At 50.2% G+C, this 15,879-nt stretch overlaps 1 protein-coding gene across 3 annotated transcripts in view; it reads left to right on the forward strand.

The window, feature by feature from the left end:
• Positions 1 to 6,929: 6,929 nt before the first annotated feature.
• Positions 6,930 to 15,879, forward strand: part of MAP2K4 (mitogen-activated protein kinase kinase 4) — a 74,055-nt gene continuing 65,105 nt past the window's right edge. For 2 of the 3 annotated variants that reach the window (XM_073660240.1, XM_073660241.1), the window contains exon 1: positions 6,930 to 7,061. In XM_073660240.1, coding sequence (XP_073516341.1) covers positions 6,956 to 7,061 — 106 coding nt within the window. In that variant the 5' untranslated portion in view covers positions 6,930 to 6,955. The remainder of the gene's footprint in view (positions 7,062 to 15,879) is intronic. The other variant, XM_073660242.1, reaches the window with a different exon arrangement.

Below are 15,879 nucleotides of genomic sequence, written 5' to 3' on the forward strand. Positions count from 1 at the left end.
TTTATATAAGAGGTTGTAGAGCAGCTCCGGCCTGTATATGACTGTCAGCTTTATATAAGAGGTTCTGCAGCAGCTCTGGTCTGTATATGACTGACAGCTTTATATAAGAGGTTCTGCAGCAGCTCTTTCCTGTTTATGACTGTCAGCTTTATATAAGAGGTTCTGCAGCAGCTCTTTCCTGTATATGACTGTCAGCTTTCTATAAGAGGTTCTGCAGCAGCTCTGGTCTGTATATGACTGACAGCTTTATATAAGAGGTTCTGCAGCAGCTCCGGCCTGAATATGACTGACAGCTTTATATAAGAGGTTCTGCAGCAGCTCTTTCCTGTATATGACTGGCAGCTTTATATAAGAGGCTCTGCAGCAGCTCTTTCCTGTATATGCCTGTCAGCTTTCTATAAGAGGTTCTGCAGCAGCTCTGGTCTGTATATGACTGACAGCTTTATATAAGAGGTTCTGCAGCAGCTCTGGTCTGTATATGACTGACAGCTTTATATAAGAGGTTCTGCAGCAGCTCCGGCCTGTATATGACTGACAGCTTTATATAAGAGGTTCTGCAGCAGCTCTTTCCTGTATATGACTGTCAGCTTTATATAAGAGGCTCTGCAGCAGCTCTTTCCTGTATATGACTGACAGCTTTATATAAGAGGCTCTGCAGCAGCTCTGGTCTGTATATGACTGACAGCTTTATATAAGAGGTTCTGCAGCAGCTCTGGTCTGTATATGACTGACAGCTTTATATAAGAGGTTCTGCAGCAGCTCTGGTCTGTATATGACTGTCAGCTTTATATAAGAGGTTCTGCAGCAGCTCTGGTCTGTATATGACTGACAGCTTTATATAAGAGGTTCTGCAGCAGCTCTGGCCTGTATATGACTGACAGCTTTATATAAGAGGTTCTGCAGCAGCTCTGGTCTGTATATGACTGTCAGCTTTATATAAGAGGTTCTGCAGCAGCTCTGGTCTGTATATGACTGACAGCTTTATATAAGAGGCTCTGCAGCAGCTCTTTCCTGTATATGACTGACAGCTTTATATAAGAGGCTCTGCAGCAGCTCTGGTCTGTATATGACTGACAGCTTTATATAAGAGGTTCTGCAGCAGCTCTGGTCTGTATATGACTGACAGCTTTATATAAGAGGTTCTGCAGCAGCTCTGGTCTGTATATGACTGTCAGCTTTATATAAGAGGTTCTGCAGCAGCTCTGGTCTGTATATGACTGTCAGCTTTATATAAGAGGTTCTGCAGCAGCTCTGGTCTGTATATGACTGACAGCTTTATATAAGAGGTTCTGCAGCAGCTCTGGTCTGTATATGACTGACAGCTTTATATAAGAGGTTCTGCAGCAGCTCTGGTCTGTATATGACTGACTGCTTTATATAAGAGGCTCTGCAGCAGCTCTGGTATGTATATGACTGACAGCTTTATATAAGAGGTTCTGCAGCAGCTCTTTCCTGTATATGACTGTCAGCTTTCTATAAGAGGTTCTGCCGCAGCTCCGGCCTGTATATGACTGACAGCTTTATATAAGAGGTTCTGCAGCAGCTCTTTCCTGTATATGACTGACAGCTTTATATAAGAGGTTCTGCAGCAGCTCTTTCCTGTTTATGACTGTCAGCTTTATATAAGAGGTTCTGCAGCAGTTCTGGTCTGTATATGACTGACAGCTTTATATAAGAGGTTCTGCAGCAGCTCTTTCCTGTTTATGACTGTCAGCTTTATATAAGAGGTTCTGCAGCAGTTCTGGTCTGTATATGACTGACAGCTTTATATAAGAGATTCTGCAGCCGCTCTTTCCTATTTATGACTGTCAGCTTTATATAAGAGGTTCTGCAGCAGCTCTTTCCTGTTCATGACTGTCTGCTTTATATAAGAGGTTCCGCAGCAGCTCTTTCCTGTATATGACTGTCAGCTTTATATAAGAGGTTGTGCAGCAGCTCTTTCCTGTATATGACTGTCAGCTTTCTATAAGAGGTTCTGCAGCAGCTCTGGTCTGTATATGACTGACAGCTTTATATAAGAGGTTGTGCAGCAGCTCTTTCCTGTATATGACTGTCAGCTTTCTATAAGAGGTTCTGCAGCAGCTCTGGTCTGTATATGACTGACAGCTTTATATAAGAGGTTCTGCAGCAGCTCCGGCCTGTATATGACTGTCAGCTTTATATAAGAGGTTCTGCAGCAGCTCCGGGCCCGTATATGACTGACAGCTTTATATAAGAGGTTCTGCAGCAGCTCCGGGCCCGTATATGACTGACAGCTTTATATAAGAGGTTCTTCAGCAGCTCTTTCCTGTATATGACTGACAGCTTTATATAAGAGGTTTTGCAGCAGCTCTGGTCTGTATATGACTGACAGCTTTATATAAGAGGTTCTGCAGCAGCTCTGGTCTGTATATGACTGACAGCTTTATATAAGAGGTTCTGCAGCAGCTCTTTCCTGTATATGACTGTCAGCTTTATATAAGAGGCTCTGCAGCAGCTCCGGCCTGTATATGACTGACAGCTTTATATAAGAGGCTCTGCAGCAGCTCCGGCCTGTATATGACTGACAGCTTTATTTAAGAGGTTCTGCAGCAGCTCCAGGCCTGAATATGACTGACAGCTTTATATAAGAGTTTCTGCAGCAGCTCCGGGCCTGAATATGACTGTCAGCTTTATATAAGAGGTTCTGCAGCAGCTCTGGCCTGAATATGACTGTAAGCTTTATATAAGAGGTTCTGCAGCAGCTCTTTCCTGTATATGACTGACAGCTTTATATAAGAGGTTCTGCAGCAGCTCCAGCCTGAATATGACTGTCAGCTTTATATAAGAGGTTCTGCAGCTGCTCCGGGCCTGAATATGACTGACAGCTTTATATAAGAGGCTCTGCAGCAGCTCCGGCCTGTATATGACTGACAGCTTTATATAAGAGGTTCAGCAGCAGCTCCGGATGTATGTTACTGACAGCTTTATACAAGAGGTTCTGCAGCAGCTCCGGCCTGAATATGACTGTCACCTTTATATAAGAGGTTCTTCAGCAGCTCTTTCCTGTATATGACTGACAGCTTTATATAAGAGGTTCTGCAGCAGCTCTGGTCTGTTTATGACTGACAGCTTTATATAAGAGGTTCTGCAGCAGCTCTGGTCTGTATATGACTGACAGCTTTATATAATAGGTTCTGCAGCAGCTCTGGTCTGTATATGACTGACAGCTTTATATAAGAGGTTCTGCAGCAGCTCTTTCCTGTTTATGACTGTCAGCTTTATATAAGAGGCTCTGCAGCAGCTCTTTCCTGTATATGACTGTCAGCTTTATATAAGAGGTTCTGCAGCAGCTCTTTCCTGTATATGACTGTCAGCATTCTATAAGAGGTTCTGCAGCAGCTCTGGTCGGTATATAACTGACAGCTTTATATAAGAGGTTCTGCAGCAGCTCCGGCATGTATATGACTGTCAGCTTTATATAAGAGGTTCTGCAGCAGCTCCGGCCTGTATATGACTGTCAGCTTTATATAAGAGGTTCTGCAGCAGCTCCGGCCTGTATATGTCTAACAGCTTTATATAAGAGGTTCTTCAGCAGCTCTTTCCTGTATATGACTGACAGCTTTATATAAGAGGTTCTGCAGCAGCTCTGGTCTGTATATAACTGACAGCTTTATATAAGAGGTTCTGCAGCAGCTCTGGTCTGTATATGACTGACAGCTTTCTATAAGAGGTTCTGCAGCAGCTCTTTCCTGTATATGACTGACTGCTTTATATAAGAGGTTCTTCAGCAGCTCTTTCCTGTATATGACTGACAGCTTTATATAAGAGGTTCTGCAGCAGCTCTGGTCTGTATATGACTGACAGCTTTATATAAGAGGTTCTGCAGCAGCTCTGGTCTGTATATGACTGACAGCTTTATATAAGAGGTTCTGCAGCAGCTCTTTCCTGTTTATGACTGTCAGCTTTATATAAGAGGTTCTGCAGCAGCTCTTTCCTGTATATGACTGTCAGCTTTATATAAGAGGTTCTGCAGCAGCTCTTTCCTGTATATGACTGACAGCTTTCTATAAGAGGTTCTGCAGCAGCTCTGGTCTGTATATGACTGACAGTTTTATATAAGAGGCTCTGCAGCAGCTCTTTCCTGTATATGACTGTGAGCTTTATATAAGAGGCTCTGCAGCAGCTCTTTCCTGTATACGACTGACAGCTTTACATAAGAGGTTCTGCAGCAGCTCTTTCCTGTATATGACTGACAGCTTTATATAAGAGGCTCTGCAGCAGCTCTGGTCTGTATATGACTGACAGCTTTATATAAGAGGCTCTGCAGCAGCTCTTTCCTGTATATGACTGACAGCTTTATATAAGAGGCTCTGCAGCAGCTCCGGTCTGTATATGACTGACAGCTTTATATAAGAGGCTCTGCAGCAGCTCTTTTCTGTATATGACTGTGAGCTTTATATAAGAGGCTCTGCAGCAGCTCTGGTCTGTATATGACTGACAGCTTTATATAAGAGGTTCTGCAGCAGCTCTGGTCTGTATATGACTGACAGCTTTCTATAAGAGGTTCTGCCGCAGCTCTGTCCTGTATATGACTGACTGCTTTATATAAGAGGTTCTTCAGCAGCTCTTTCCTGTATATGACTGACAGCTTTATATAAGAGGTTCTGCAGCAGCTCTGGTCTGTATATGACTGACAGCTTTATATAAGAGGTTCTGCAGCAGCTCTTTCCTGTTTATGACTGTCAGCTTTATATAAGAGGTTCTGCAGCAGCTCTTTCCTGTATATGACTGTCAGCTTTCTATAAGAGGTTCTGCAGCAGCTCTGGTCTGTATATGACTGACAGCTTTATATAAGAGGTTCTCCAGCAGCTCCGGCCTGTATATGACTGACAGCTTTATATAAGAGGTTCTGCAGCAGCTCTTTCCTGTATATGACTGACTGCTTTATATGAGAGGTTCTGCAGCAGCTCCGGCCCGTATATGACTGACAGCTTTATATAAGAGGTTCTGCAGCAGCTCTTTCCTGTATATGACTGACAGCTTTATATAAGAGGCTCTGCAGCAGCTCTTTCCTGTATATGACTGACAGCTTTATATAAGAGGCTCTGCAGCAGCTCTGGTCTGTATATGAGACTGACAGCTTTATATAAGAGGTTCTGCAGCAGCTCTTTCCTGTATATGACTGTCAGCTTTATATAAAAGGCTCTGCAGCAGCTCTTTCCTGTATATGACTGACAGCTTTATATAAGAGGTTCTGCAGCAGCTCCGGCCTGTATATGACTGACAGCTTTATATAAGAGGTTCTGCAGCAGCTCTGGTCTGTATATGACTGACAGCTTTATATAAGAGGCTCTGCAGCAGGTCTGGTCTGTATATGACTGACAGCTTTATATAAGAGGTTCTGCAGCAGCTCTGGTCTGTATATGCCTGTCAGCTTTATATAAGAGGTTCTGCAGCAGCTCTGGTCTGTATATGACTGACAGCTTTATATAAGAGGTTCTGCAGCAGCTCTGGTCTGTATATGACTGACTGCTTTATATAAGAGGCTCTGCAGCAGCTCCGGCCTGTATATGACTGTCAGCTTTATATAAGAGGTTCTGCAGCAGCTCTTTCCTGTTTATGACTGACAGCTTTATATAAGAGGCTCTGCAGCAGCTCTGGTCTGTATATGACTGACAGCTTTATATAAGAGGTTCTGCAGCAGCTCTGGTCTGTATATGACTGACAGCTTTCTATAAGAGGTTCTGCAGCAGCTCTGGCCTGTATATGACTGTCAGCTTTCTATAAGAGGTTCTGCAGCAGCTCTGGTCTGTATATGACTGTCAGCTTTATATAAGAGGTTCTGCAGCAGCTCTTTCCTGTATATGACTGACTGCTTTATATGAGAGGTTCTGCAGCAGCTCCGGCCCGTATATGACTGACAGCTTTATATAAGAGGTTCTGCAGCAGCTCTTTCCTGTATATGACTGACAGCTTTATATAAGAGGCTCTGCAGCAGCTCTGGTCTGTATATGAGACTGACAGCTTTATATAAGAGGTTCTGCAGCAGCTCTTTCCTGTATATGACTGTCAGCTTTATATAAGAGGCTCTGCAGCAGCTCTTTCCTGTATATGACTGACAGCTTTATATAAGAGGTTCTGCAGCAGCTCCGGCCTGTATATGACTGACAGCTTTATATAAGAGGTTCTGCAGCAGCTCTGGTCTGTATATGACTGACAGCTTTATATAAGAGGCTCTGCAGCAGGTCTGGTCTGTATATGACTGACAGCTTTATATAAGAGGTTCTGCAGCAGCTCTGGTCTGTATATGACTGTCAGCTTTATATAAGAGGTTCTGCAGCAGCTCTGGTCTGTATATGACTGACAGCTTTATATAAGAGGTTCTGCAGCAGCTCTTTCCTGTATATGACTGTCAGCTTTATATAAGAGGTTCTGCAGCAGCTCTTTCCTGTATATGACTGACAGCTTTATATAAGAGGTTCTGCAGCAGCTCTGGTCTGTATATGACTGACTGCTTTATATAAGAGGCTCTGCAGCAGCTCCGGCCTGTATATGACTGTCAGCTTTATATAAGAGGTTCTGCAGCAGCTCTTTCCTGTTTATGACTGACAGCTTTATATAAGAGGCTCTGCAGCAGCTCTGGTCTGTATATGACTGACAGCTTTATATAAGAGGTTCTGCAGCAGCTCTGGTCTGTATATGACTGACAGCTTTCTATAAGAGGTTCTGCAGCAGCTCTGGCCTGTATATGACTGTCAGCTTTCTATAAGAGGTTCTGCAGCAGCTCTGGTCTGTATATGACTGTCCGCTTTATATAAGAGGTTGTACAGCAGCTCCGGCCTGTATATGACTGACAGCGGCAGGGGCGGGGTCTCGGGAGGGCGGTGACGTCACGCTGGGGCGGGCAGTGACGTCAGAGTGAGGGATGCTGGGAGGGGGCGGCGCAGTGGGGGTTGCTGCATTGCAGCCTCATCTGGAATCCAATATATTAACAATGGCGACGTCCAATCCGAGCAACAGCGGCGGCGGCGGCGGAGGAGGAGGAGCAGCAGCAGCGGGGCCCGGACAGCAGCAGCACAGCACGGTCAGCAGCATGCAGGGTGAGCGCCGCCGGCCACCGTACTGTGCACCCTGTATGTACTGTGTGTGACCCCCCCTGTGTGTATATACTGTGTGTGTGCCCCCCTGTGTGTGTATATACTGTGTGTGTGTGTGACCCCCCCTGTGTGTACATACTGTGTGTGTGCCCCCCCCTTGTGTGTATATACTGTGTGTGTGCCCCCCCCCCTGTGTGTGTGTATATACTGTGTGTGTGCCCCCCCTGTGTGTGTATATACTGTGTGTGTGTGTGTGCGCCCCCCCCCTGTGTGTATATACTGTGTGTGTGCCCCCCCCCTGTGTGTGTATATACTGTGTGTGTGTGTGACCCCCCCTGTGTGTACATACTGTGTGTGCCCCCCCCTTGTGTGTATATACTGTGTGTGTGCCCCCCCCCCTGTGTGTGTGTATATACTGTGTGTGTGCCCCCCCTGTGTGTGTATATACTGTGTGTGTGTGTGTGCGCCCCCCCCCTGTGTGTATATACTGTGTGTGCGCCCCCCCCCTGTGTGTATATACTGTGTGTGTGCCCCCCCCCTGTGTGTGTATATACTGTGTGTGTGCCCCCCCTGTGTGTGTATATACTGTGTGTGTGTGCCCCCCCTGTGTGTGTATATACTGTGTGTGTGCCCCCCCCTGTGTGTGTATATACTGTGTGTGCGCCCCCCCCTGTGTGTGTATATACTGTGTGTGCGCCCCCCCTGTGTGTGTATATACTGTGTGTGTGTGCGTGCGCCCCCCCCCTGTGTGTATATACTGTGTGTGTGCCCCCCCCTGTGTGTGTATATACTGTGTGTGTGCCCCCCCCCCCTGTCTGTGTATATACTGTGTGTGCCCCCCCCCCTGTGTGTATATACTGTGTGTGTGTGCCCCCCCCCCCTGTGTGTATATACTGTTGTGTGTGTGCCCCCCCCCTGTGTGTATATACTGTGTGTGTCTGCCCCCCCCCCTGTGTGTATATACTGTGTGTGTGTGTGTGTGCCCCCCCCTGTGTGTGTGTGTGTGTGCCCCCCCCTGTGTGTGTATATACTGTGTGTGTGCCCCCCCCTGTGTATATACCGTGTGTATATACTGTGTGTGTGCCCCCCCCCTGTGTGTGTATATACTGTGTGTGCCCCCCCCTGTGTGTGTATATACTGTGTGCGCCCCCCCCCGTGTATATACTGTGTGTGCCCCCCCCTGTGTGTGTGTATATACTGTGTGTGTGCCCCCCCCTGTGTGTGTGTATATACTGTGTGTGTGCCCCCCCCCTGTGTGTGTATATACTGTGTGTGTGCCCCCCCCTGTGTGTGTATATACTGTGTGTGTGCCCCCCCCCTGTGTGTGTATATACTGTGTGTGTGCCCCCCCCCTGTGTGTGTATATACTGTGTGTGTGCCCCCCCCCTGTGTGTGTATATACTGTGTGTGTGCCCCCCCCCTGTGTGTGTATATACTGTGTGTGTGCCCCCCCCCTGTGTGTGTATATACTGTGTGTGTGCCCCCCCCCTGTGTGTGTATATACTGTGTGTGTGCCCCCCCCTGTGTGTGTATATACTGTGTGTGTGCCCCCCCCTGTGTGTGTATATACTGTGTGTGTGCCCCCCCTGTGTGTGTATATACTGTGTGTGTGCCCCCCCCCCTGTGTGTGTATATACTGTGTGTGCGCCCCCCCCCCTGTGTGTGTATATACTGTGTGTGTGCCCCCCCCTGTGTGTGTGTATATACTGTGTGTGCGCCCCCCCCTGTGTGTGTATATACAGTGTGTGTGTGTGCGCCCCCCCCCTGTGTGTGTATATACTGTGTGTGCGCCCCCCCCTGTGTGTGTATATACTGTGTGTGCGCCCCCCCCCTGTGTGTGTATATACTGTGTGTGCGCCCCCCCCTGTGTGTGTATATACTGTGTGTGTGTGCGCCCCCCCCTGTGTGTGTATATACTGTGTGTGTGTGTGTGCGCCCCCCCCTGTGTGTGTATATACTGTGTGTGTGTGTGCGCCCCCCCCTGTGTGTGTATATACTGTGTGTGTGTGTGCGCCCCCCCCTGTGTGTGTATATACTGTGTGTGTGTGCGCGCCCCCCCCTGTGTGTTTGTCCCCCCCCCTGTGTGTGTATATACTGTGTGTGTGTGCCCCCCCCGTGTGTATATACTGTGTGTGTGTGCCCCCCCCCTGTGTGTGTATATACTGTGTGTGCGTGCCCCCCCCCGTGTGTATATACTGTGTGTGTGTGCCCCCCCCCCTGTGTGTGTATATACGGTGTGTGTGTCCCCCCCCCCCTGTGTGTGTATATACTGTGTGTGTGTGTGTGTGTGCGCCCCCGCCTGTGTGTGTATATACTGTGTGTGTGTGCGCCCCCCCCCTGTGTGTGTATATACTGTGTGTGTGTGTGCGCCCCCCCCTGTGTGTGTATATACTGTGTGTGTGTGTGTGCGCCCCCCCCTGTGTGTATATACTGTGTGTGTGTGTGCGCCCCCCCCTGTGTGTGTATATACTGTGTGTGTGTGTGTGTGCGCCCCCCCCTGTGTGTGTATATACTGTGTGTGTGTGCCCCCCCTGTGTGTGTATATACTGTGTGTGTGTGCGCCCCCCCCCTGTGTGTGTATATACTGTGTGTGTGTGCGCCCCCCCCTGTGTGTGTATATACTGTGTGTGTGCTCCCCCCCCTGTGTGTGTATATACTGTGTGTGTGTGCTCCCCCCCCCTGTGTGTGTATATACTGTGTGTGTGTGCTCCCCCCTGTGTGTGTATATACTGTGTGTGCTCCCCCCCCCTGTGTGTGTATATACTGTGTGTGTGTGCCCCCCCTGTGTGTGTATATACTGTGTGTCCCCCCCGTGTGTGTATATACTGTGTGTGTGTATATACTGTGTGTGTGTCCCCCCCTGTGTGTGTGTATACTGTGTGTCGCCCCCTGTGTGTGTATATACTGTGTGTGTGTGTGCCCCCCCGTGTGTGTATATACTGTGTGTGTGCCCCCCCGTGTGTGTATATACTGTGTGTGTGCCCCCCCGTGTGTGTATATACTGTGTGTGTGTGTCCCCCCCCCTGTGTGTGTATATACTGTGTGTGCCCCCCCTGTGTGTGTATATACTGTGTGTGTGCCCCCCCTGTGTGTGTATATACTGTGTGTGTGCCCCCCCTGTGTGTGTGTATATACTGTGTGTGTGTGCCCCCCCCCTGTGTGTGTATATACTGTGTGTGTGTGTGCCCCCCCTGTGTGTGTATATACTGTGTGCCCCCCCCTGTGTGTGTATATACTGTGTGTGTGTGTGCGCCCCCCCCTGTGTGTGTATATACTGTGTGTGTGTGTGCGCCCCCCCCTGTGTGTGTATATACTGTGTGTGTGTGCTCCCCCCTGTGTGTGTATATACTTTGTGTGCCCCCCCCTGTGTGTGTATATACTGTGTGTGTGCCCCCCCTGTGTGTGTATATACTGTGTGTGTATATACTGTGTGTGTGTGCCCCCCCTGTGTGTGTATATATACTGTGTGTGCCCCCCCTGTGTGTGTATATATACTGTGTGTGCCCCCCCTGTGTGTGTATATACGGTGTGTGTGCCCCCCCTGTGTGTGTATATACGGTGTGTGTGCCCCCCCTGTGTGTGTATATACGGTGTGTGTGCCCCCCCTGTGTGTGTATATACGGTGTGTGTGCCCCCCCTGTGTGTGTATATACGGTGTGTGTGCCCCCCCTGTGTGTGTATATACTGTGTGTGTGTGTGCCCCCCCTGTGTGTGTATATACTGTGTGTGTGTGTGCCCCCCCTGTGTGTATATACTGTGTGTGTGCCCCCCCCTGTGTGTGTATATACTGTGTGCCCCCCCCTGTGTGTGTATATACTGTGTGTGTGCCCCCCCCTGTGTGTGTATATACTGTGTGTGTGCCCCCCCCCTGTGTGTGTATATACTGTGTGTGTGCCCCCCCCTGTGTGTGTATATACTGTGTGTGTGCCCCCCCCTGTGTGTGTATATACTGTGTGTGTGTGTGCCCCCCCTGTGTGTGTATATACTGTGTGCCCCCCCCTGTGTGTGTATATATACTGTGTGTGCCCCCCCTGTGTGTGTATATACTGTGTGTGTGCCCCCCCGTGTGTGTATATACTGTGTGCCCCCCCGTGTGTGTATATATACTGTGTGTGCCCCCCCTGTGTGTGTATATACTGTGTGTGTGCCCCCCCTGTGTGTGTATATACTGTGTGTGTGCCCCCCCCTGTGTGTGTATATACTGTGTGTGTGCCCCCCCCTGTGTGTGTATATACTGTGTGTGTGTGCCCCCCCTGTGTGTATATACTGTGTGTGTGTGCCCCCCCCTGTGTGTGTATATACTGTGTGTGTGTGCCCCCCCGTGTGTGTATATACTGTGTGCCCCCCATGTGTGTGTGTATATACTGTGTGTGCCCCCCCCTGTGTGTGTATATACTGTGTGTGCCCCCCCCCTGTGTGTGTATATACTGTGTGTGCCCCCCCCTGTGTGTGTATATACTGTGTGTGCCCCCCCGTGTGTGTATATACTGTGTGCCTCCCCCTGTGTGTGTATATACTGTGTGCCCCCCCTGTGTGTGTATATACTGTGTGTCCCCCCCTGTGTGTGTATATACTGTGTGTCCCCCCCCTGTGTGTGTATATACTGTGTGTGGCCCCCCCCCCTGTGTGTGTATATACTGTGTGTGTGGCCCCCCCCTGTGTGTGTATATACTGTGTGCGCTCCCCTGTGTGTATATACTGTGTGTGTGTGTGTGTGTGTATATACTGTATGTGTGTGCGCCCCCCCCTGTGTGTGTATATACTGTGTGTGCGCCCCCCCCTGTGTGTGTGTATACGGTGTGTGTGCGCCCCCCCTGTGTGTGTGTATATGCTGTGTGTGTGTGTGTGTGTGTATATATACTGTGTGTGTGTGTGCCCCCCCCGTGTGTGTATATACTGTGTGTGTGTGTGTGCCCCCCCCGTGTGTGTATATACTGTGTGTGTGTGTGTGCCCCCCCTGTGTGTATATACTGTGTGTGTGTGCCCCCCCCTGTGTGTGTATCTACTGTGTGTGCCCCCCCCCTGTGTGTGTATATACTGTGTGTGTGTGCCCCCCCTGTGTGTGTATCTACTGTGTGTGCCCCCCCCTGTGTGTGTATATACTGTGTGTGTGCCCCCCCCTGTGTGTGTATATACTGTGTGTGTGCCCCCCCCTGTGTGTGTATATACTGTGTGTGTGCCCCCCCTGTGTGTGTATATACTGTGTGTGTGCGCCCCCCCTGTGTGTATATACTGTGTGTGTGCCCCCCCCTGTGTGTATATACTGTGTGTGTGCCCCCCCCCTGTGTGTATATACTGTGTGTGTTTGCCCCCCCCCGTGTGTGTATATACTGTGTGTGTTTGCCCCCCCCCGTGTGTGTATATACTGTGTGTGTTTGCCCCCCCCCTGTGTGTGTATATACTGTGTGTGTTTGCCCCCCCCCTGTGTGTGTATATACTGTGTGTGTTTGTCCCCCCCCCTGTGTGTGTATATACTGTGTGTGTTTGTCCCCCCCCCTGTGTGTGTATATACTGTGTGTGTGTGTGTGTGTATATACTGTGTGCCCCCCCCCTGTGTGTGTATATACTGTGTGTGTGTGTGTGCCCCCACCTGTGTGTATATACTGTGTGTGCCGCTCCCTGTGTGTGTATATACTGTGTCCCCCCCCCTGTGTGTGTATATACTGTGTGTCCCCCCCCCCTGTGTGTGTATATACTGTGTGCCCCCCCCTGTGTGTGTATATACTGTGTGTGTGTGCCCCCCCCTGTGTGTGTATATACTGTGTGTGTTTGTCCCCCCCCTGTGTGTGTATATACTGTGTGTGTGCCCCCCCCTGTGTGTGTATATACTGTGTGGCCCCCCCCCTGTGTGTGTATATACTGTGTGTGTGTGGCCCCCCCCCTGTGTGTGTATATACTGTGTGTGTGTGGCCCCCCCCCCTGTGTGTGTATATACTGTGTGTGTGTGCCCCCCCCTGTGTGTGTATATACTGTGTGTGTGGCCCCCCCCCCTGTGTGTGTATATACTGTGTGTGTGCGCGCCCCCCTGTGTGTATATACTGTGTGCGTGTGCCCCCCCTGTGTGTGTATATACTGTGTGTGTGCCCCCCCTGTGTGTGTATATACTGTGTGTGTGCCCCCCCTGTGTGTGTATATACTGTGTGTGTGCGCCCCCCCTGTGTGTGTATATACTGTGTGTGTGCGCCCCCCTGTGTGTATATACTGTGTGTGTGCCCCCCCCTGTGTGTATATACTGTGTGTGTGCCCCCCCTGTGTGTATATACTGTGTGTGTGCCCCCCCCTGTGTGTATATACTGTGTGTGCCCCCCCTGTGTGTGTATATACTGTGTGTATATACTGTGTGCCCCCCCTGTGTGTGTATATACTGTGTGTGCCCCCCCCTGTGTGTGTATATACTGTGTGCCCCCCCCTGTGTGTGTATATACTGTGTGTGCCCCCCCCTGTGTGTGTATATACTGTGTGTGCCCCCCCCCTGTGTGTGTATATACTGTGTGTGCCCCCCCCCTGTGTGTGTGTATATACTGTGTGTGCCCCCCCCTGTGTGTGTATATACTGTGTGTGTGCCCCCCCCTGTGTGTGTGTATATACTGTGTGTGCCCCCCCTGTGTGTGTATATACTGTGTGTGTGCCCCCCCCTGTGTGTGTATATACTGTGTGCCCCCCCCTGTGTGTGTATATACTGTGTGTGTGTGGGCCCCCCCCCTGTGTGTGTATATACTGTGTGTGTGTGGCCCCCCCCCTGTGTGTATATACTGTGTGTGTGTGGCCCCCCCCCTGTGTGTATATACTGTGTGTGTGTGCGTGTGCCCCCCCCTGTGTGTGTATATACTGTGTGCGTGTGCCCCCCCCTGTGTGTGTATATACTGTGTGTGTGTGCCCCCCCTGTGTGTGTATATACTGCGTGTGTGTGCCCCCCCCTGTGTGTGTATATACTGTGTGTGTGCGCCCCCCCCCTGTGTGTGTATATACTGTGTGTGTGTGCCCCCCCCTGTGTGTATATACTGTGTGTGTGTGCGTGTGCCCCCCCCTGTGTGTGTATATACTGTGTGCGTGTGCCCCCCCTGTGTGTGTATATACTGTGTGTGTGTGCCCCCCCTGTGTGTGTATATACTGCGTGTGTGTGCCCCCCCCTGTGTGTGTATATACTGCGTGTGTGCGCCCCCCCCCTGTGTGTGTATATACTGTGTGTGTGCGCCCCCCCCCTGTGTGTGTATATACTGTGTGTGTGTGCCCCCCCCTGTGTGTGTTTATACTGTGTGTGTGTGCCCCCCCCTGTGTGTGTATATACTGCGTGTGTGCGCCCCCCCCTGTGTGTGTATATACTGTGTGTGCCCCCCCTGTGTGTGTATATACTGCGTGTGTGCGCCCCCCCCTGTGTGTATATACTGTGTGTGTGCGCCCCCCCCCTGTGTGTGTATATACTGTGTGTGTGTGCCCCCCCCTGTGTGTGTATATACTGTGTGTGTGTGCCCCCCCTGTGTGTGTATATACTGTGTGTGTGTGTGCCCCCCCCTGTGTGTATATACTGCGTGTGTGCGCCCCCCCCCTGTGTGTATATACTGTGTGTGTGTGCCCCCCCCTGTGTGTGTATATACTGTGTGTGTGTGCCCCCCCTGTGTGTGTATATACTGCGTGTGTGCGCCCCCCCCCTGTGTGTGTATATACTGTGTGTGTGTGCCCCCCCTGTGTGTATATACTGTGTGTGTGCCCCCCCTGTGTGTATATACTGTGTGTGTGCCCCCCCCTGTGTGTATATACTGTGTGTGTGCCCCCCCTGTGTGTATATACTGTGTGTGTGCCCCCCCTCTGTGTATATACTGTGTGTGCCCCCCCCTGTGTGTGTATATACTGTGTGTGTATATACTGTGTGCCCCCCCTTGTGTGTGTATATACTGTGTGCCCCCCCCTGTGTGTGTATATACTGTGTGTGCCCCCCCTGTGTGTGTATATACTGTGTGTGTTTGCCCCCCTGTGTGTGTATATACTGTGTGTGCCCCCCTGTGTGTGTATATACTGTGTGTGTGCCCCCCCCTGTGTGTGTATATACTGTGTGTGTGCCCCCCCCTGTGTGTGTATATACTGTGTGTGTGCCCCCCCTGTGTGTATATACTGTGTGTGTGCCCCCCCCTGTGTGTATATACTGTGTGTGTGCCCCCCCTGTGTGTGTATATACTGTGTGTGTGTGCCCCCCCTGTGTGTGTATATACTGTGTGTGTGCCCCCCCTGTGTGTGTATATACTGTGTGTGTGCCCCCCCTGTGTGTATATACTGTGTGTGTGCCCCCCCTGTTTGTGTATATACTGTGTGTGTGCCGCTCCCTGTGTGTGTATATACTGTGTGTGTATATACTGTGCCCCCCCCCTGTGTGTGTATATACTGTGTGCCCCCCCCCTGTGTGTGTATATACTGTGTGTGCCCCCCCTGTGTGTATATACTGTGTGTTTGTCCCCCCCCCTGTGTGTGTATATACTGTGTGTTTGCCTACTGTGTGTTTGCCCCCCCCCTGTGTGTGTATATCTGTGTGTGTGTGGCCCCCCCCCCCCGTGTGTGTATATATACTGTGTGTGTGTGCCCCCCCGTGTGTGTATATACTGTGTGTGTGCGCCCCCCCCGTGTGTGTATATACTGTGTGTGTGTGCCCCCCCCTGTGTGTGTATATACTGTGTGTGTGCCCCCCCCGTGTGTGTATATACTGTGTGTGTGTGCCCCCCCCTGTGTGTGTATATACTGTGTGTGTGCCCCCCCCTGTGTGTGTATATACTGTGTGTGTCCCCCCCCCTGTGTGTGTATATACTGTGTGTGTGCCCCCCCCCTGTGTGTG

The sequence above is a fragment of the Phyllobates terribilis genome, unplaced genomic scaffold (genome assembly GCF_046119375.1).
Source record: "Phyllobates terribilis strain yellow unplaced genomic scaffold, ASM4611937v1 Scaffold_25__1_contigs__length_18738178, whole genome shotgun sequence".
NCBI classification, from domain to species: Eukaryota; Metazoa; Chordata; class Amphibia; order Anura; family Dendrobatidae; genus Phyllobates; species Phyllobates terribilis.